The 17,623-nt window shown below is 41.6% G+C and overlaps 1 protein-coding gene across 1 annotated transcript; it reads right to left on the reverse strand.

Moving 5' to 3' along the window:
* Positions 1-670: 670 nt before the first annotated feature.
* Positions 671-17,161, reverse strand: SKIC8 (SKI8 subunit of superkiller complex). The gene is made up of 11 exons (XM_054041590.1): positions 17,111-17,161; positions 11,314-11,359; positions 11,204-11,231; positions 10,049-10,154; positions 9,492-9,664; positions 8,093-8,241; positions 7,234-7,327; positions 6,355-6,448; positions 4,830-4,922; positions 3,971-4,049; positions 671-2,090 (listed from the first exon to the last, which is right to left on the reverse strand). The coding sequence occupies exons 2-11, from the start codon at positions 11,323-11,325 to the stop codon at positions 2,001-2,003; spliced, it is 918 nt and encodes a 305-aa protein (XP_053897565.1). The 5' UTR covers positions 11,326-11,359; positions 17,111-17,161; the 3' UTR covers positions 671-2,000.
* Between the last annotated feature and the right edge of the window lie 462 nt (positions 17,162-17,623).

A 17,623-nucleotide genomic window follows, 5' to 3' on the forward strand; every position in this document is an offset into this window, starting at 1 on the left:
GCCATGCTCTGGCTCATGTGCTCCAATGGCTCCCTCTGGCACTCCAATGGGAGCTGCAGGGGCAGTGCCTGCGGACAGGGCAGCATGCAGAGCCACCTGGCCACACCTTATAAGAGCCAGAGAAGGGACATGCTGCTGCTTTCTGAGAGCCACTTGAGGTAAGCGCTGCCTGGAACCTGCACCCCAGAGCCCCCTTTCGCACTCTGAACTCATTTCTGCTCCCACACCAGTGCCTGCACCCCCAACCAGTGCCCTCACCCCCTCCCGCACAATCCCAATTTTGTGAGCATTCATGGCCCACCATACAATTTCTGTTCCCAGATGTAGCCCTCGGGCCAAAAAGTTTGCCCACCCCTACAGTAGGAAGAGGAGAAAAAAGTCAGTCCATTGACCACAGAGTGCCATACTTTGCTTGTAAATACTTGTCTACCACTATATGAAGCACACTATAACTTTTACTTTTGGCCCACTTTATACTTTATAATTAAGTAGCTGTCTTACACATTTGGAATAGCCTATGCCTGTAACATGAACTGTAAGCAGGCTGCTACTTATTAGACTACACAGGATAGATGCTACACTTAAAAACCTATACCTAATCCTGCAATAGAGCTAGGAACAGGGTTTTTACATGGAGGGGGGAATAACAACAACATATGTAGAACGCAAATTATGGAAGTTATTTTACTGTAAAGATTTTGACACTCACAGCATTAGGGTCAATGATTAAACTTAACAGGGACACTGAGAAATGGTCTTACATACTGCCTGGAACTGTTAGAGCATCTCACCTTTAAATGTTTGTTAGCATTTCCTCATACTGGTAGATAGCACACAGGATATGACCACACATTTCTCCTTGTCTAGAAGATATAGGAGAAAGTATGAAATTAAGCTTTTATTTTATAGAAGTAGCAAATGGTAGCATCAACCTTAGAAAGCAAGAAATGGTACACTTTGTATACAACTGTTCTACATGGAGATAGAATTGAAAAAACTCGAGTAAAACCTACAGCAGGAGGGAAATTTGAAGCTGAAATAATCCAGAGGTTCTGCATCAATGGCTTACCTACCATATGCCCTACAATGAGACTGTATTTAAAGAGCTCCCTGAAACAGGTCATCTAAGCAGTGACATGAAAGGAAACTTCCCCTCCACAGCTTGCTTTGGTTTTATGGATTTAAAAAAAAAAAAAAAGTTGAATTTTAACTGGAACACTGAGGAAATATTTTTCCATGTATCATATTGAATTCCCCACCCCTCAAGAATCAGTTCACAGTCAGGACACCAGGCTAGGAAATGGGTTAAAACGTTTACAGCTAATACACATCCAGTAAAGAGAGAATCTAAAACTTAAGTTTGGGGTGTTTTGGTTTTTTTTTTTTTTTTTAATTTAAAGTTGATACACCATGATGAGTGAACCATGTGCCTTGAGCACAGGTGCTAGAGTATGTTTAACTTAAATGACCCTGTCCCACATCACCAGGACAACTGTTTAGCACCAGCATGCTGGTTGCCATGTCTGACATGTAGACATGATTTAAGAGCCAGTAATGTTTCCTAAATTAAGCCTCAGCCAGAGCCAGTCAACAATTTCAGATTCAAATCTATTTATATAGTTCTGGAAAGAAAAATACGGAGGTAGCTTAAGTAAGCAGTTACTTCACATGGGTACATATTTCCAAATAAGCAGTCTCTGGAACAGTATGTAAGAGAAAGCAGTAAAGTTATATGCAGCTGCAATAGTAACTTCTATTTTAAAATGTAGAGTTCTTTCATGCCAAACGTAAAGTGATAAAGATACATATAAACCTTATGTATATTTTGATTTTTCTATTGTATCAATAGAGTCCAAGATTCAGCTCCGCATTGTTAAAATGCATTATCACATTAACAAAATAATCAGAAGCATCTTTAAGTAAGTGGCAACATATGAGAAGTGTAGTAATCCTGAAAACCTGTACATACATAATTAACCAATACACCTGACTTGGCATATTTAAATTGGACAGTCATAGATATGGATTTCCTGGTCGTCTCCAACAGATACAATTTTGGAACCATTTCCATTGTATTGCACTCCCCAGACCTGCAAATAGAAAAGTGCAAACAATAGCTCATTAAAGTGGGTAACAAGATGCCACTGTTTCACATTTTAAGTAGTCACCAAGTAGTGGGGATGGTAGTTTAAATATATCAGTTCCACTGCTAATGCAAAGCTGTTGAGATAACCAAGGCACAGTCGAGACTGCCATCTGTCTGAAAAAGGCACTAGCCTCACTTTCCATCTTCTGAACCCTGATATTGTCAAATACTATGAAAACCCAATAATCTTCCTACTGCACCCATCTAGCTGAATATACAGTTTGTTCCCCAACAGCCTGGATGAGTAAGGAATGAAAGGTGATATGTACAAAATGGTCATTCTAATGTGAATCAATTTCAACAAGTTTGGTTCTCTCAGTAGCTGTGTTAGCCTATTCCATTGCAAGCCAAACTAGTTTATAGTAATTTCAGGAAAGGAAAGGAAAAAGAAACAAAGCATGAGAAATGCGAGTCTGAAAGGAAATGGAGGGTTGCACCAGGCTGAAGGATGGCCACCTTCAGCAGAAGGTAACCCAGACAGCTAACTAATGACTTAAGTACTAATACAAACCCTAGAGAGATCTGGTCAGTCCTTAAACTATTCCTAGTCATGTTACAAGATCTAAGATAAAAAATTAAAAATAGCACATTAGCCTGCTATTGCCAAAAGGGCTCTGTCTTCAATAGTCTATTTTGGGAAGTCTTTGTCAGTTGCACCACCACTTTTCATTAACACTCCTCTCACACACCTGGATGGGCACGACTGTGATAGCCTCCTGAGAGCAAAACATCAATACAGACAGTTCTCAAAACGAAAAAAAATATCATTTATTTTACTTTTTTTAAAATTAGAACTCCGTTAAGCCTCAGACTCCCTGGAAAACAGGGTAATTAGTAGATTTGACAGCACAAATTACCAAGGAAGTGAAACCTGACTAATAGGGAAGAAAGAGTTGGTTTGTTTTTAATTATTTTATTTTAAATTAAATACACGCCCCTCCCCCTTTTTGGTTTGGTTTTGTTAACACAAATTCAAATGCCCAAAATGTTTGGGAGGAAAGAGGTTAGTTTGGTAAAGATTTAGCTCCAGCCTGGTCTCAAAGGCAACTACCACTTCAGTGAGAGCTCCAATTCCAAGAAGGCCTCCCAGCAAACGAGTTGATAATCCTGATTTTTGAGGAAAAACCTCAAGAAGAAATAAGCTTTCAGGATTTCTTCCTACATAATTAGGGAAAAAGACACCAACCCACTGCCTTTAACCGTCTATATTTTTTCCTTTACATTCAGAGCACACACACCCTGTTTGCTATGAACCAAAATAGGAGGGTAGCAAAGATGTATTGATTTGATGTAGACTGATGAGATTCCATTTCACCACCCTAGAGTGTGCCTCTTGATTGGGGCTGTAAAAAGTACTTAGAAAAGGTCAGCCTGGGAGTTTGGGGGTGGGGAATGGATTCTAGGATAGGAATTCTCAAATACCATCAAAGCTTTAAAATGTTAGTGCAGTATCCCAAGGGCTAGTGGTGAAATCCTGGCCCCATTGATTTCAATGGGCTTTTGACGTCAATGGAGCCTGGATTTCAATTAAAAAATGTAAGGACCTGCTTATAAAAACACTTAGTTTGCAGCAAGACAGGGTGTAAATCAACTCCACCCTAGCCTGTTTCAAAACTGGAGTAGATTAAAGCGCACTAGGAAACTTCTGGTGTATGGCAGCAGGGTCCACACAGACACTTAGCGTGCAGCAAGTTCACACTCCAACTTGCTGCAAACCTAAGCATTTGTAAGGACAAGCCCTAAGTGAAGGTTTCATACTAGTAAATCTATCTAGATAAGATGACTGGATATGAGAATTATACATGTTCTACATTCTTAATATACCTGATCCTGATGATCAAAGAAGGTATGAACACAGGTCCTTGTTCCAGCATCCCAAACTTTTACGCTTTTGTCAGATGAACTGGAAAATATTTTAGATCAAATCTGAATTAGTAGCAATTTGATTATACTATAATTAAGAGACCAAAGATCTAATACTACAGTATTTAAAAAAAAAAAAAAAAAAAAAAAAACACACATCACCTCAAAATTAGGGGGAAAGCAACAGAACAAATGAAGATCTACCAGCAGATTCTAGAAACACTGGCCTCAATTAGCAATTATTTTAATATGAACAGCGTGTAAAATAAATGAGCATTCCAAACACAGCAATCACCAGTTCTCTGAAGCATATTAGTTAGCTAAAGAAAGCACAGTTGAGTAGACTCTCACTAGTCTGCACTGTTCCAAGGGTTAATATTACCAAGATATTATTTTTACAATATACTATAGTACAATGGGATGAAGCATCAATTAAATAATGAGAAGCTAAGCTACAATCATTAAAATAAATTAACATGCATTTTGAGAATCAATATCTTTGCCTTCAGTTAAGTGGCAAGTAAGTGAACATACCTAACAAAAATTTAGGGCCAGATGATGATACCCTTATTTACATGCAGAAGTACCTCAACTGCAAAAGAAGCCCAACTGATGTCAATTAGATTGTTTGTATAAGGCACTATTATGTAAGTAAGGATATCAGTCTGGCCCATAGTAATTTATAACAGATCTTTCACTCATTAATACAAGTTATCTAGGTTCCACTCTAAGTTATGTAGGTAGTGTGATCAACCTCAATTTATAAATGGAAGATTAAGTTCCTTCATAAAAATCTACAAAAATTAAAAATGCTAAATACCTGGAAACAAAATGAGTATCATCTGGACAAAATGCCACATTTAATACCCAGGATCCATGACCACTTAGTGTGCCTGCCAAGTTTGCATGTTGTCTATGGGAGACAAAAAGTTTAGCGTTAAGCCACCATATAATAAAAAAAATGCATTAACATTTCATGTGCTAATTTCAGGTAAGTTCTTGGGGGCTTAGGTCACAGTTATCTGAGACACAGCCTCTCCCCCAGTCAGGATGCTTGAACTAACAAGGCCTAGGATTTGAGCATAAAATACCTTTGACTTAGCTAGGAAAAGGAAGGTAGTGATTTTGAGAGACGTTTCAGCAGAGGGGAAAGACAGAAGCCAGACTGGTGGAAATCAAAGAAAGCCCAGATAGCAGGAGGAAGAAGGTATTGCCACAGAGTGTCAGGAGAGTGACAGACTACAGGAAAAGAGGGCAGCGATAGGGAGAAAGCCAAGGCCTTAAGTGGAGTGTGAAGTCAATGAATGAGGCAGCAGATCTTAGGCATAAAGCAGAAATTCTAAAGGTGGACCAAAAAAAAAAAAAAAATAGAATGCAGGATAAGAATGAGGCTGGTAGGTATACACTGAACTACCAAATATGGCAAGTGGGCATCAATTTTCTGAGCCAGATCTGCCATCCACATTTGTACCCTTTTAAAAGAGTCCAAGCTCACAGATTTAGTGTTTTACAGTTTAAAATGTCAGATTTTTAAAAAATAGTTAATTCAACTACACAGTTAAAGATAATTCCATACACCGGAATGCTTGGTTTGTTACTCCTGGTGGAATTCTGCGCCAAAAAATTTAAAGTTCTGCACACAATATTTTAACATTCTGCAAAATTCTGTATATTTTATTTGTCAAAATAACACAATATAATCACACCAGTTTCAATTATTTTTGGTCAGTTATTTCAAAATACCTGTCAGCAAGTATGTCTGTAACAATACAGACAACAACAAAAATTCAGAAAATGTTTTTTGACAAATAGATTCCTTACTTGGCATATGAAAACAGAACTCTGAGTAATAATTCATTTAAACTACAATACAGAACTGTATTTTCCACACCCTTCAGAAGCAGAGCAAAGGCTTGGGGGAGTCAGGGATAACGGAGGAGCTGAGGGAGAGGGAAGTAAATTGCTGGGAAGGAGCCTGGGTGTGAACTTGGAAGACTGTTAGGTATGGGTGGGAAAAGTATGGAACATTTTGGGGGGGGGGGGGGGGCGTGGAAGAGAGAGGGCAAGGGATAGATTGTTAGGAAGCTTCCCCCATGCAGACCCTAGATGACCCCTCGCTGCAGGGAGCTGCAACTTTGTTCTCTCGCCACAGCGCCCTCTGGTGGGCAAAGGACAGCACTGCAGCAACATAATGGCAGAAGCTTTTCTGTATGAAAAATTAGAAATCTGCGCATATTTAATGAGCCCCGCAGTAGTGCAGAATTCCCACAGGAGTGGTCTGTTCTGGGACACTACAGCCTCTTAGAATATTAGTTTTACATCACATGTCTTGTGAAACAACTTACACATCATAGATTTTGATATATCCATCATCTGAAGCTGTAACGAGTAGTTGGGAATCCGGAGAAAATGTCAATGAGCGAATTGGCATCGCATGGCCTGAAATTCAGAATAGGCATGGTTGATCTGTAAATACTCTATCATTGGTAAGAAGAATTATTAGAGAGGGTTTAAGTCAGGATAATATCTTTCCTCAAAAAAAGCAAGGAGATACTCTTCAGTTTATATATTTGAACGATTGTTAAGCTCCTCATTCTTAGGCTACTTCCGCCCTTGCCTCCCAAAACTCTTCTGAATACAGTCAGTGTAAGTGCATCAGGAATCTGGAAGGTTCCTGAACACTCATCTCCCTCACGTTGTTGCATAAACTACTTAAGAGAGTCTCTTCATCCCTGTTAGAGAGTTGCAACGTTCTATAACAAGAGGGAAGGTGTTCCATCCCTCTTCTAGCCACGGGAACTAACTTTTTAATATCAATACAATGTTGGGGGGGGGGGTGAGAACGGGAGAAGGAGTAAGGCAGCATTGACAGACCCGCTTCATTTGCTAGCACTGAGGAAAGTTAAACTGATTTGTTAGGAAGAATCCAGTTAAGCATAACTGGATATACTTTCTAAGACACATCCATCGTGCATGTTGAAGATTTAAGATTGGATCCCACACATACTTCAGCATTTAGAACCATAAAAATGATGGTGCCTAAATCAGAGCACGGATATAGGTGGACTGTCTTGGAAAACTGTCAATCGGTGTAAGCTAACATTCAAGATGGACAAACTAACCTGACATTTCAGCCCATCATACAATATTAAAGTGTTTCTTAATTAACATTTTAATCAGGACTAAAGCTATAACTTGCACACTGCAAACATTCCAAGACTTACCTTCTAGCGTATGCAGAAGTTTTCCAGTTGCAATATCAAAAATATTGATGATGCCATCTATTGCTCCACTGGCTAAATATTTTCCATCTGGACTCTAACAATACATATGTTACACATTTTATAATTACTCTTATTTTGTATTGGGAAGATGGGGAAGGTGAAAAGAGACAAGATGACATCAAAAATAATCTGCCATGCAAGATATTTAGTATGGTGGGCTCCGAAAAATCTGAAAATCTAAGACTGAAATTCATAAGCAGCACATGAGCAAGAGCAGGAGCGACTTTTCCAGATAGACATTAAGGACATCATGCAGTTTGAAAACTATCTGCCTGATTCTTTTACTAGATGCATTATTCATTCTGATGTACAGCAATGGGGGACTTTCTATTGTAATAATTTACAGTGAAGAGTGTGTGCTTTTCAATAGTTTTCTGTCTCACCTAGGAAAAGTCATTTAAACTTATTATGCCTCAATTTCACCATCAAAGATACCTCGTAAAGGGGAATTCAGAGATTTAATTGGTATCTGTAATGGTCTGATATCCTTGCTGGAAGAGCAAGAGCACTATAGAAAGCTTGTATTACCTTTAAGGCTGGTCCAATTCATCAGTTAAGTTGGAACAAAGGACCATTATACATACAGGAAAGGCCAATGGCAATTATAAGCAGAAGTAAAGTGCTTTCTTTAGGAGGTTATTGCCTAGAAGTGAATGATGTGTAGGTAGGAAGTCTGTGGTGTTGTTTTTTAAATAAGAGTTCCTGTTAAGGTTGTGAATATAGTATCAGAAAATGAGTGATTTACAGCAGATTACAAGGATGATACTTTAACAGAAGAGAATATCAGTTAAGTTCTTACATATGCAATGCTAAGGATGAATTTCCCTCTAGTGTCCAGAGAATATTCCTTTTTTCCGGTTTCAACACCAAAAATGTTCACTTTTCCCACATGACTTCCTGTTGCAAGATACTGGGAATCTGGTGAAAAAGCCAACGACCAGGCATCAACTGTACAAAAAAGAAAAAATATTTGGTATATTTAATCTTGTTTATAGTTTTTAGCCAACAATGTTAATTCCACGTATACCTGTTCACAGATAGTTTATTCCCCTGCGCTTCAGCCACAAACGTTAAATTCACACCAAGCTAACAAAAGCTGACAGAATAAACGCTTAAGGTATTTGTTTTTCAGCTTAATCACAGATGACATTTTCTAGGAAGATCTTAAGTCTAGGGCATCCTCCTAGAACAGCAGCACATTAATAGTGTTAAATGGCATTAGCTATCACGACCTTGCAAAAAAAAAAAAAAAAAAAAAAATCCTCTCATTTGCTTGAAAACCATTAGAAGAAAGAACTGTTGCCTTTGTCAGAAGCAGCACTGGAGAGCTGGCCCAGCAACAGAGACAGAAAGCACTTACAGATAGAAGGAAAGAGTGCAGGGCAGATTATTCATTGAAATAGAATTACATGGTGACTTTTTACAGTTATCTACTTAGCCTGGTGCTGTGTGCTTCACAGATTTATTACATATGTGCTTAGTCATTCATTCTCTGACCCTACAAGGTTGATCTACCAACATTCCTTACTATAATATTTAAATCCTTTGGTTAAGATCTTGTGCCCTCCAAATTGGAATTCAGTGCTGGTCAAGGCTTATCTAGACTTAAACCCTTTTTTTTTTTTTTATTTGCACCTTTGGACATAGCCATGCATTCCATAAACAAGCACCCTCTGCACAGTACTGAATTTCAAAGTGCACCTGCAGCAAACCTGGGGCCTTCTTAATATGCAAATCTCAGCCATCACTGTGTATTTGAATAGTTTTTTTTTTGCCACCACTAGACTTTCTGATCACTACACCTATGAGATAACTGGATGCGATTCTGCCTTATGCACCCTCAACAAAAAATAGTCACAACAGAGACAGTGAATAAAGCCAGCAGGATTACATGAAAGCCTTGTCAACACCTAGAAGTTGCACTAGTTTAACTAAAATCAGTTTTTAAATAGATTGGGGTTGCACGGATAACAAATAGAGAGACATCAGATTAACACTGGCTTATACCAGTATAGCGTGCATTGGTAAAGTATATGCAAGGGAATGCCTGTTAATCTCATATCCTTGTTTTGCAAAAGGAAGGAGACTGTTGTGACGCTATAAAAAAAGCTAGTCACTCCCAGCTAGTATGTTCGTTCTCTACTGTACTGTATAAATACACACATTGCAGAGATTACATATAACCACCAAGATCTTACCGGGACCAGCATCTATGGACTTGATCTGTTTGCCAGTTTCTAAATCCCAAAGACGAATATGAGCATCTAGGGAACTGGATGCTGCAATGGTACCTGTATGGCTGATATCTACTGATACCACACCCAGTTGATGGCCCTCTAAAGTCCATTGTAGATCTAATTTTTCATCAGTCCTTTTGTTAAAAACACAAACAAAAACAAACTAATTAAGAGTAATTTCAGGTATTGCACCCACCTCCAGCTTCCCACCCCCTTTTCTTTTTCTTAAAAAGTATTTCTTACCTTTTGCACAGCAAAAGGGGAGAACTGACTGCAGGTGAAGAGTGAAAGCAGACAGTTTGTGCGTAGCACTACTTACAACCTTTTTTTCCAGCTTGTTTCCCCAGCCCTAGCCCCCATTTCAGCAAAGCAAAGTGCTCTGCTACTTACTGTGCAGTGCACAGCTACTGATGTTCTGAGGGCTAAAGAAGGAAAGAATACTGTATTTCTGCACTAGTTTACATTGTATTTCCAACTGTTAATCAGTTTAACCAATGTTTATCGAACCCCTCACTTACCATTTCCAGACCTTCACTAGATCATCTAAAGATCCAGAGATTACTGTCTCAGAACCATCTCTTTTATTCTTTCCCCATGCAACTGACCAGATGGCATCATCATGTGCTGGAAGAGAGCACAAATATTAGAGAGAAAACAATGGTGTTTCTTGGAATCAAGCAGGTGTCTTTACTCACAGCAGTTGCTTGTTCTTACTTCCTGCTGTAAGCAGAAGAAAGCACTAATAACGTGCGGAATCCACTAACAGTACCTTCCCCTCTCACCTGTAATTCTCATGTCATTCTGAGAACATATACATAATAGAAAAAACAGAATGGAAAGCTGCTAGCACGCATGGTATCTGACAGCAGCAGCCATGTTAGACTCTACCCATAGCAAAATGCAAGTCCTGGTCAAGGCCATGTGAACCATGTAGCCAGCTGGACCTAAATTCTGCAGCAAAGCTTCTGGTTACCGTGGCATTTCAGTGCAACAGATTTTGAAATTCTGTGGCAGGTTCAGGTAGCTTACAAAACAAAACAGGGAAATTTAACAAAAACAATCAGATTCAAAAATGAAAAATAAATCCGTATAGTATTCTTTGTGTTAGAAATCTAGGAGCTCAGTAAACCAAATGTGATGCAGATGTTTGTATTGACAATTCATAACTACAATGGAACATTTGTCAGGGAGGAAGCTCATGGTATCTGCAGTTGGGAATACTGTCACTCATGAAAGCATGGGATTCTGCTGCAAGATTCTGTGGCACATGCTGTAGAACCACAGAATCCAGGGAGCCGTGGTCACAGTAAACAGCCTAATGGATCATGGGCTTGCCTATGAATCCATGCATTCTCAAGTACACCTGAACCAGTCTAGAAAAAGTAACATGGATTGGGAATGTTCTCATAGGGCCTGAACCAAAGCCCACTGAAGTCAATAAGAGTCCTTTTGTTGGCTTCGGAGTGCTCTGGATCATGCCTATGCAACATTAAATCCAATTTTATTTACCATGATCACTGCAGCTAAAAACACCGAAAAACCCACTCAGATTTAGACTTACCGAGAATGCAATGTTTCACAAAACTGTTAGCATTCATTTTAAATCACCCAAGGAAATAAAGATGTGAGGTAAGAAAAATTAACAGCACAATACCATGTTAGCATCTCCTCACCTTGTTCTTGCTTGAAGAGAATACTGTACTGAAATGAAAAAACATCCACGTTATGAAAATGGTCACAAATCAAACAAGAGAGATTAGTTTAATTACTCCTGAGTATTTACCTGTGTGGTCATTTCTTAATATAAGCTGAATATGCATAGGAATACTCTGGAAACAAAAAGAAAAAGTTAGGATCAGAAATAAGAATTAGGGCTGTCAAGTGACTAAAAAAATTAATTGCGATTAATTGCGCTGTTAAACAATAGAATACCATTTATTTTAAATATTTTTGGATGTTTACTTCATTTTCAAATATATTAATTTCAATTACAACACAGAATACAAAGTGTACAGTGCTCACTTGATTTTTTTTATTACAAATATCTGCACTGTAAAAAAAACAAAAAAAATGTATTTTTCAATTCACCTCATACAAGTACTGTAGTGCAATCTCTTTATCATGAAAGTTGAACTTACAAATGTAGAATTATGAACAACAAAAACACATTCAAAAATAAAACAACGTAAAACTTTAGAGCCTACAAATCTACTCAATCCTACTTTTTGGTCAGCCAATCACTCGGACAAACAAGGTTGGTTACAATTTGCAGGAGATAATGCTGCTCGCTTCTTGTTTACAATGTCACCTGAAAGTGAGAAAAGGCATTCGCATGGCACTGTTGTAGCTGGCATTGCAAGATATTTACGTGCCAGTTGCGCTATAGATTCATATGTCCCTTCATACTTCAACCACCATCCTAGAGGACATGCTTCCATGCTGATGATGAGTTCTACTTGAGAACGATCCAAAGCAGTACGGACTGACGCATGTTCATTTCCATCATCTAAGTCAGATGCCACCAGCAGAAAGTTGAGTTGGACTTTTTTTTGACAGTTTGGGTTCTGTAGTTTCCGCATCGGAGTGTTGTTCTTTTAAGACTTCTAAAAGAAAGCTCCACACCTCGTCCCTCTCAGATTTTGGACGGCACTTCAGATTCTTAAACCTTGGGTCGAGTGCTGTAGCTATTTTTAGAAATCTCACATCAGTACCTTCTTTGCGTTTTGTCAAATCTGCTGTGAAAGTGTTCTTAAAATGAACACATGCTGGGTCATCATCCGAGACTGCTATAACATGAAATATATGCAGAATGCGGGTAAAAAGCAGTAGGAGACATACAATTCTCCCCCCCAAGGAGTACAGTCACAAATTTAATTGATGCATTATTTTTTTTTTTAAACGGGCATCATCAGCATGGAAGCATGTCCTCTGGAATGGTGGCCGAAGCATGAAGGGGCATACAAATGTTTAGCATATCTGGCATGTAAATACCTTGCAATGCCGGCTACAAAAGTGCCATGCGAACACCTGTTCTCACTTTCAGGTGACATAGTAAATAAGACGCAGGCAGCAGTATCTCCAGTCAATGTAAACAAACTTGTTTGTCTTAGTGATTGGCAGAATAAGTAGGAGGACTGAGTGGACTTGTAGCCCTAAAGTTTTACATAGTTTTGTTTTTGAGTGCAGTTATGTTACACTTTCAGGATAAAGAGACTGCACTTCAGTATTTGTATGAAGGGAATTGAATAACACTATTTCTTTTATCATTTTTATAGTGCATATATTTGTAATAAAAAATAATATAAAGTGAGCATTTTGTATTCTGTGTTACAGCTGAAATCAATATTGAAAATGTAGAAAACATCCAAAAATATTTAATAAATTTAAATTGGTATTCTGTTATAAGTGTGATTAATTTTTTTAATCACAATTAACTTTTTTGAGTAAATAGCGTGAGTTAACTGCAATTAATTGATAGTCCTAATACGAATACAAATAAATCTTCACGAGACAGTTTACCCTTCCCCTTTCTTCCCCCAGGTTTACCACAAGAACAAATTAAAATGGCAGAAGTCCAAAGCAAGACTTGCCACTGAGACCTACTTGGTATTCAAACAATGGCATATAAAGTAGTTTCAGCAATAAGAAGTCTCTAGTAATCATATCATGTTCTGATATGCAGTGAGATACTATTTTTCCCCAAGGCCACAGTCCTGCATCAGGATCCAGTACCATATACCTCTCCACCTGTATGGCATCCCAATTAAATCAACTGGACTTTGTACAGGTTCATGGGACCAGGACAATGGATCCTGCAATATGCATCCTATGGGAATGAGGGTCAACCCACTTGGAGCTCATTCCAAGATTGAGGCCTTAGATCAGGGTGGGCAAACATTTTGGCCCAAGGGCCACATCTGGGTATGGAAATTGTATAGCGGGCCATGAATGCTCACAAAGTTGGGGGTTGGGGTGCAGGAGGGGGTGAGGGCTCTGGGGTGGGGCCAGAAATGAGTTCAGGTTGTGGGAGGGTCTGGACTGGGGGAGGGGGTTGAGGTGCGGGGACGAGGGCTCCAGCTGGGGATTCAGGCTCTGGGATGGGGCTGTGGATGAGGGGTTGGGGGTGCAGGAGGGTGCTCTAGGCTGGAACCAAGGGGCTCAAAGGGCAGGAAGGGGATCAGGGCTAGGGCAGGGGGTTGTGGCAGCAGAGGGGACCACGGGTGCAGGCTTTGGGTTGTGCTTACTTCAAGCAACAACCAGAAGCAGCAGCATGTCTCCCCTCCGCTCCTATGCGGAGGCTCGGCTAGGCAGCTCTGCATGCTGCCCCGTCCGCAGCTCCCGCCCCTGCAGCTCCCATTGGCTGCGGTTCCTGGCCAATGGGAGCTGCAGAGCTGGCACCTGGGGCACGGGCAGCATATGGAGTCCCCTGGCTGCCCTACCTGTAGGATCTTGAAGGGGGACATGACGCTGCTTCCAGGAGCCGCGCAGAGCCACAACACACACGGAGCGGGTCAAGCCCCAACCCCCTCCCCAGCGGGAGCTCAAGGGCCAGATTAAAACGACTCAAGGACCAGATGTGGCCCCCGTGCCGTAGTTTGCCCACCCCTGCCTTAGACTGTAAACACTTCAGGGCAGAGAAACTTGAAAAAGCTGATTTTTAAAAGCGAGCTTAAAACACTTTTAAGTTCTACACCTACCCTGGGCCCCCCAGCCACTTCTCTGGGTTTGATAATCATGTTTTCCTGATTGTTAAAAAATGCTTCTCTCCCCTCAACTATCCGGATATATGTTGGGAAAATAACACAGCGGGGCACAGACTATCCAACAAATTATTGGACTGCATTGGAGACAACTTTTTATTTCAGAAGGTTGAAAAAGCTACTAGGGGGGAAGCTGTTCTAGACTTGATTTTAACAAATAGGGAGGAACTTGTTGAGAATGTTAAAGTAGAAGGCAGCCTGGGTGAAAGTGATCATGAAATCATAGAGTTTGCAATTCTAAGGAAGGGTAGAAGGGAGAACAGCAAAATAGAGACAATGGATTTCAGGAAGGCAGATTTTGGGAAGCTCAGAGAGCTGATAGGTAAGGTCCCATGGGAATCAAGACTGAGGGGAAAAACAACTGAGGAGAGTTGGCAGTTTTTCAAAGGGACACTATTAAGGGCCCAAAAGCAAGCTGTTCCGCTGGTTAGGAAAGATAGAAAATGTGGCAAAAGACCACCTTGGCTTAACCACGAGATCTTGCACGATCTAAAAAATAAAAAGGAGTCATATAAAAAATGGAAACTAGGACAGATTACAAAGGATGAATATAGGCAAACAACACAGGAATGCAGGGGCAAGATTAGAAAGGCAAAAGCACAAAATGAGCTCAAACTAGCTACGGGAATAAAAGGAAACAAGAAGACTTTTTATCAATACATTAGAAGCAAGAGGAAGACCAAAGACAGGGTAGGCCCACTGCTTAGTGAAGAGGGAGAAACAGTAACAGGAAACTTGGAAATGGCAGAGATGCTTAATGACTTCTTTGTTTCGGTCTTCACCGAGAAGTCTGAAGGAATGCCTAACATAGTGAATACTAATGGGAGGGGAGTAGGTTTAGAGGATAAAATAAAAAAAGAACAAGTTAAAAATCACTTAGAAAAGTTAGATGCCTGCAAGTCACCCGGGCCTGATGAAATGCATCCTAGAATACTCAAGGAGCTAATAGAGGAGGTATCTGAGCCTCTAGCTATTATCTTTGGAAAGTCATGGGAGACGGGAGAGATTCCAGAAGACTGGAAAAGGGCAAATATAGTGCCCATCTATAAAAAGGGAAATAAAAACAACCCAGGAAACTACAGACCAGTTAGTTTAACTTCTGTGCCAGGGAAGATAATGGAGCAAGTAATTAAGGAAATCATCTGCAAACACTTGGAAGGTGGTAAGGTGATAGGGAACAGCCAGCATGGATTTGTGAAGAACAAATCATGTCAAACCAATCTGATAGCTTTCTTTGATAGGATAACGAGCCTTGTGGATAAGGATGAAGCGGTGGATGTGGTATACCTAGACTTTAGTAAGGCATTTGATACGGTCTCGCATGATATTCTTATCGATAAACTAGGCAAATACAATTTAGATGGGGCTACTATAAGGTGGGTGCATAACTGGCTGGATAACCGTACTCAGAGAGTTGTTATTAATGGTTCCCAATCCTGCTGGAAAGGCGTAACGAGTGGGGTACCGCAGGGGTCTGTTTTGGGACCAGCTCTGTTCAATATCTTCATCAACGACTTAGATATTGGCATAGAAAGTACGCTTATTAAGTTTGCGGATGATACCAAACTGGGAGGGATTGCAACTACTTTGGAGGACAGGGTCATAATTCAAAATGATCTGGACAAATTGGAGAAATGGTCTGAGTTAAACAGGATGAAGTTTAACAAAGACAAATGCAAAGTGCTCCACTTAGGAAGGAAAAATCAATTTCACACATACAGAATGGGAAGAGACTGTCTAGGAAGGAGTACGGCAGAAAGGGATCTAGGGGTTATAGTGGACCACAAGCTAAATATGAGTCAACAGTGTGATGCTGTTGCAAAAAAAGCAAACATGATTCTGGGATGTATTAACAGGTGTGTTGTGAGCAAGACACGAGAAGTCATTCTTCCGCTCTACTCTGCTCTGGTTAGGCCTCAGCTGGAGTATTGTGTCCAGTTCTGGGCGCCGCATTTTAAAAAAGATGTGGAGAAATTGGAAAGGGTCCAAAGAAGAGCAACAAGAATGATTAAAGGTCTTGAGAACATGACCTATGAAGGAAGGCTGAAAGAATTGGGTTTGTTTAGTTTGGAAAAGAGAAGACTGAGAGGGGACATGATAGCAGTTTTCAGGTATCTAAAAGGGTGTCATAAGGAGGAGGGAGAGAACTTGTTCACCTTAGCCTCTAAGGATAGAACCAGAAACAATGGGTTTAAACTGCAGCAAGGGAGGTCTAGGTTGGACATTAGGAAAAAGTTCCTAACTGTCAGGGTGGTTAAACACTGGAACAAATTGCCTAGGGAGGTTGTGGAATCTCCGTCTCTGGAGATATTTAAGAGTAGGTTAGATAAATGTCTATCAGGGATGGTCTAGACAGTATTTGGTCCTGCCATGCGGGCAGGGGACTGGACTCGATGACCTCTCGAGGTCCCTTCCAGTCCTATAATCTATGAATCTATGGGTGAAAGGTTCACGCAAAGAGGGGGAACTGGCTAACTAAACGGGGGGAAGTGACACCCACTACGCAGAGCGCTGCCAACTGCACGGGGAAACGGACCAGTCTGGGCCAGGCCAGTTACTGGGATCCTGGGGGCGGGAGCAACAGCAGGCTGGTGGGCACTGCCCAAGAGGAACGGAGGACATGCGACCCTAGACATCCTGCACCTCCCCGGAAACCGCCTGAGGGCCCCACCCTAGCGCCCCTCCCGGGTCCCCGGCAGCCCCCCAGCACCCCCCGTCCGCGGCGGCAGCTCCCCTCTCCCGCACCAGTTAACACCCCAGCTGGCGCCACGCCCGCCCCGAGACCCTGCCCCCACCCCCTCGGGACCCCGCATCTCTTACCTGGGCGCCGCTCCTGCTCCTCCCACGCGAACTCGCCGCCACCCAACCAGCACCAGCGACGCCGGCGCCCTATGATGAGGTTTCTTACCATAGAGAGAAAGGCTGGAGCGTCCGACTTCAGGGCCTGTCTCCCCGCAGTGATCATAGAGGAAGGAGGAGCTGGGGCCAGAGCGTCGTGCTGCCACCTTGTAGCTGAGAAGGCCCTTTGAGCCTCCCGCCACCTGCCTCGGCGGCTACCCGCCGCGCCGCCCCGCCCGCCCCCGCTGGCCCCTCTTCGCCTGGTCTCTCTCCTTTCGAAGAGCAGCGCAGGGGCCCTGTTCGCCCCTAGTGTGACTCCCCCGAGCCCAGGGCCGCGTGGCAGCCAGGCGGGGCTGGCCTGGCCCGCAGGGCGCAGTGGGTGGGCATCCAGGGTGCCAGGCGAGTGCCTCTGCGCACAGGCCCAGCCAGGTCCATGCGGGGCTGTGGCCAGTCAGGAAAGTCCTGTCATCTCTGCCCCCCCCCCCCCCCTTAGTC

The sequence above is a fragment of the Malaclemys terrapin genome, chromosome 10 (assembly GCF_027887155.1).
Source record: "Malaclemys terrapin pileata isolate rMalTer1 chromosome 10, rMalTer1.hap1, whole genome shotgun sequence".
NCBI classification, from domain to species: Eukaryota; Metazoa; Chordata; order Testudines; family Emydidae; genus Malaclemys; species Malaclemys terrapin.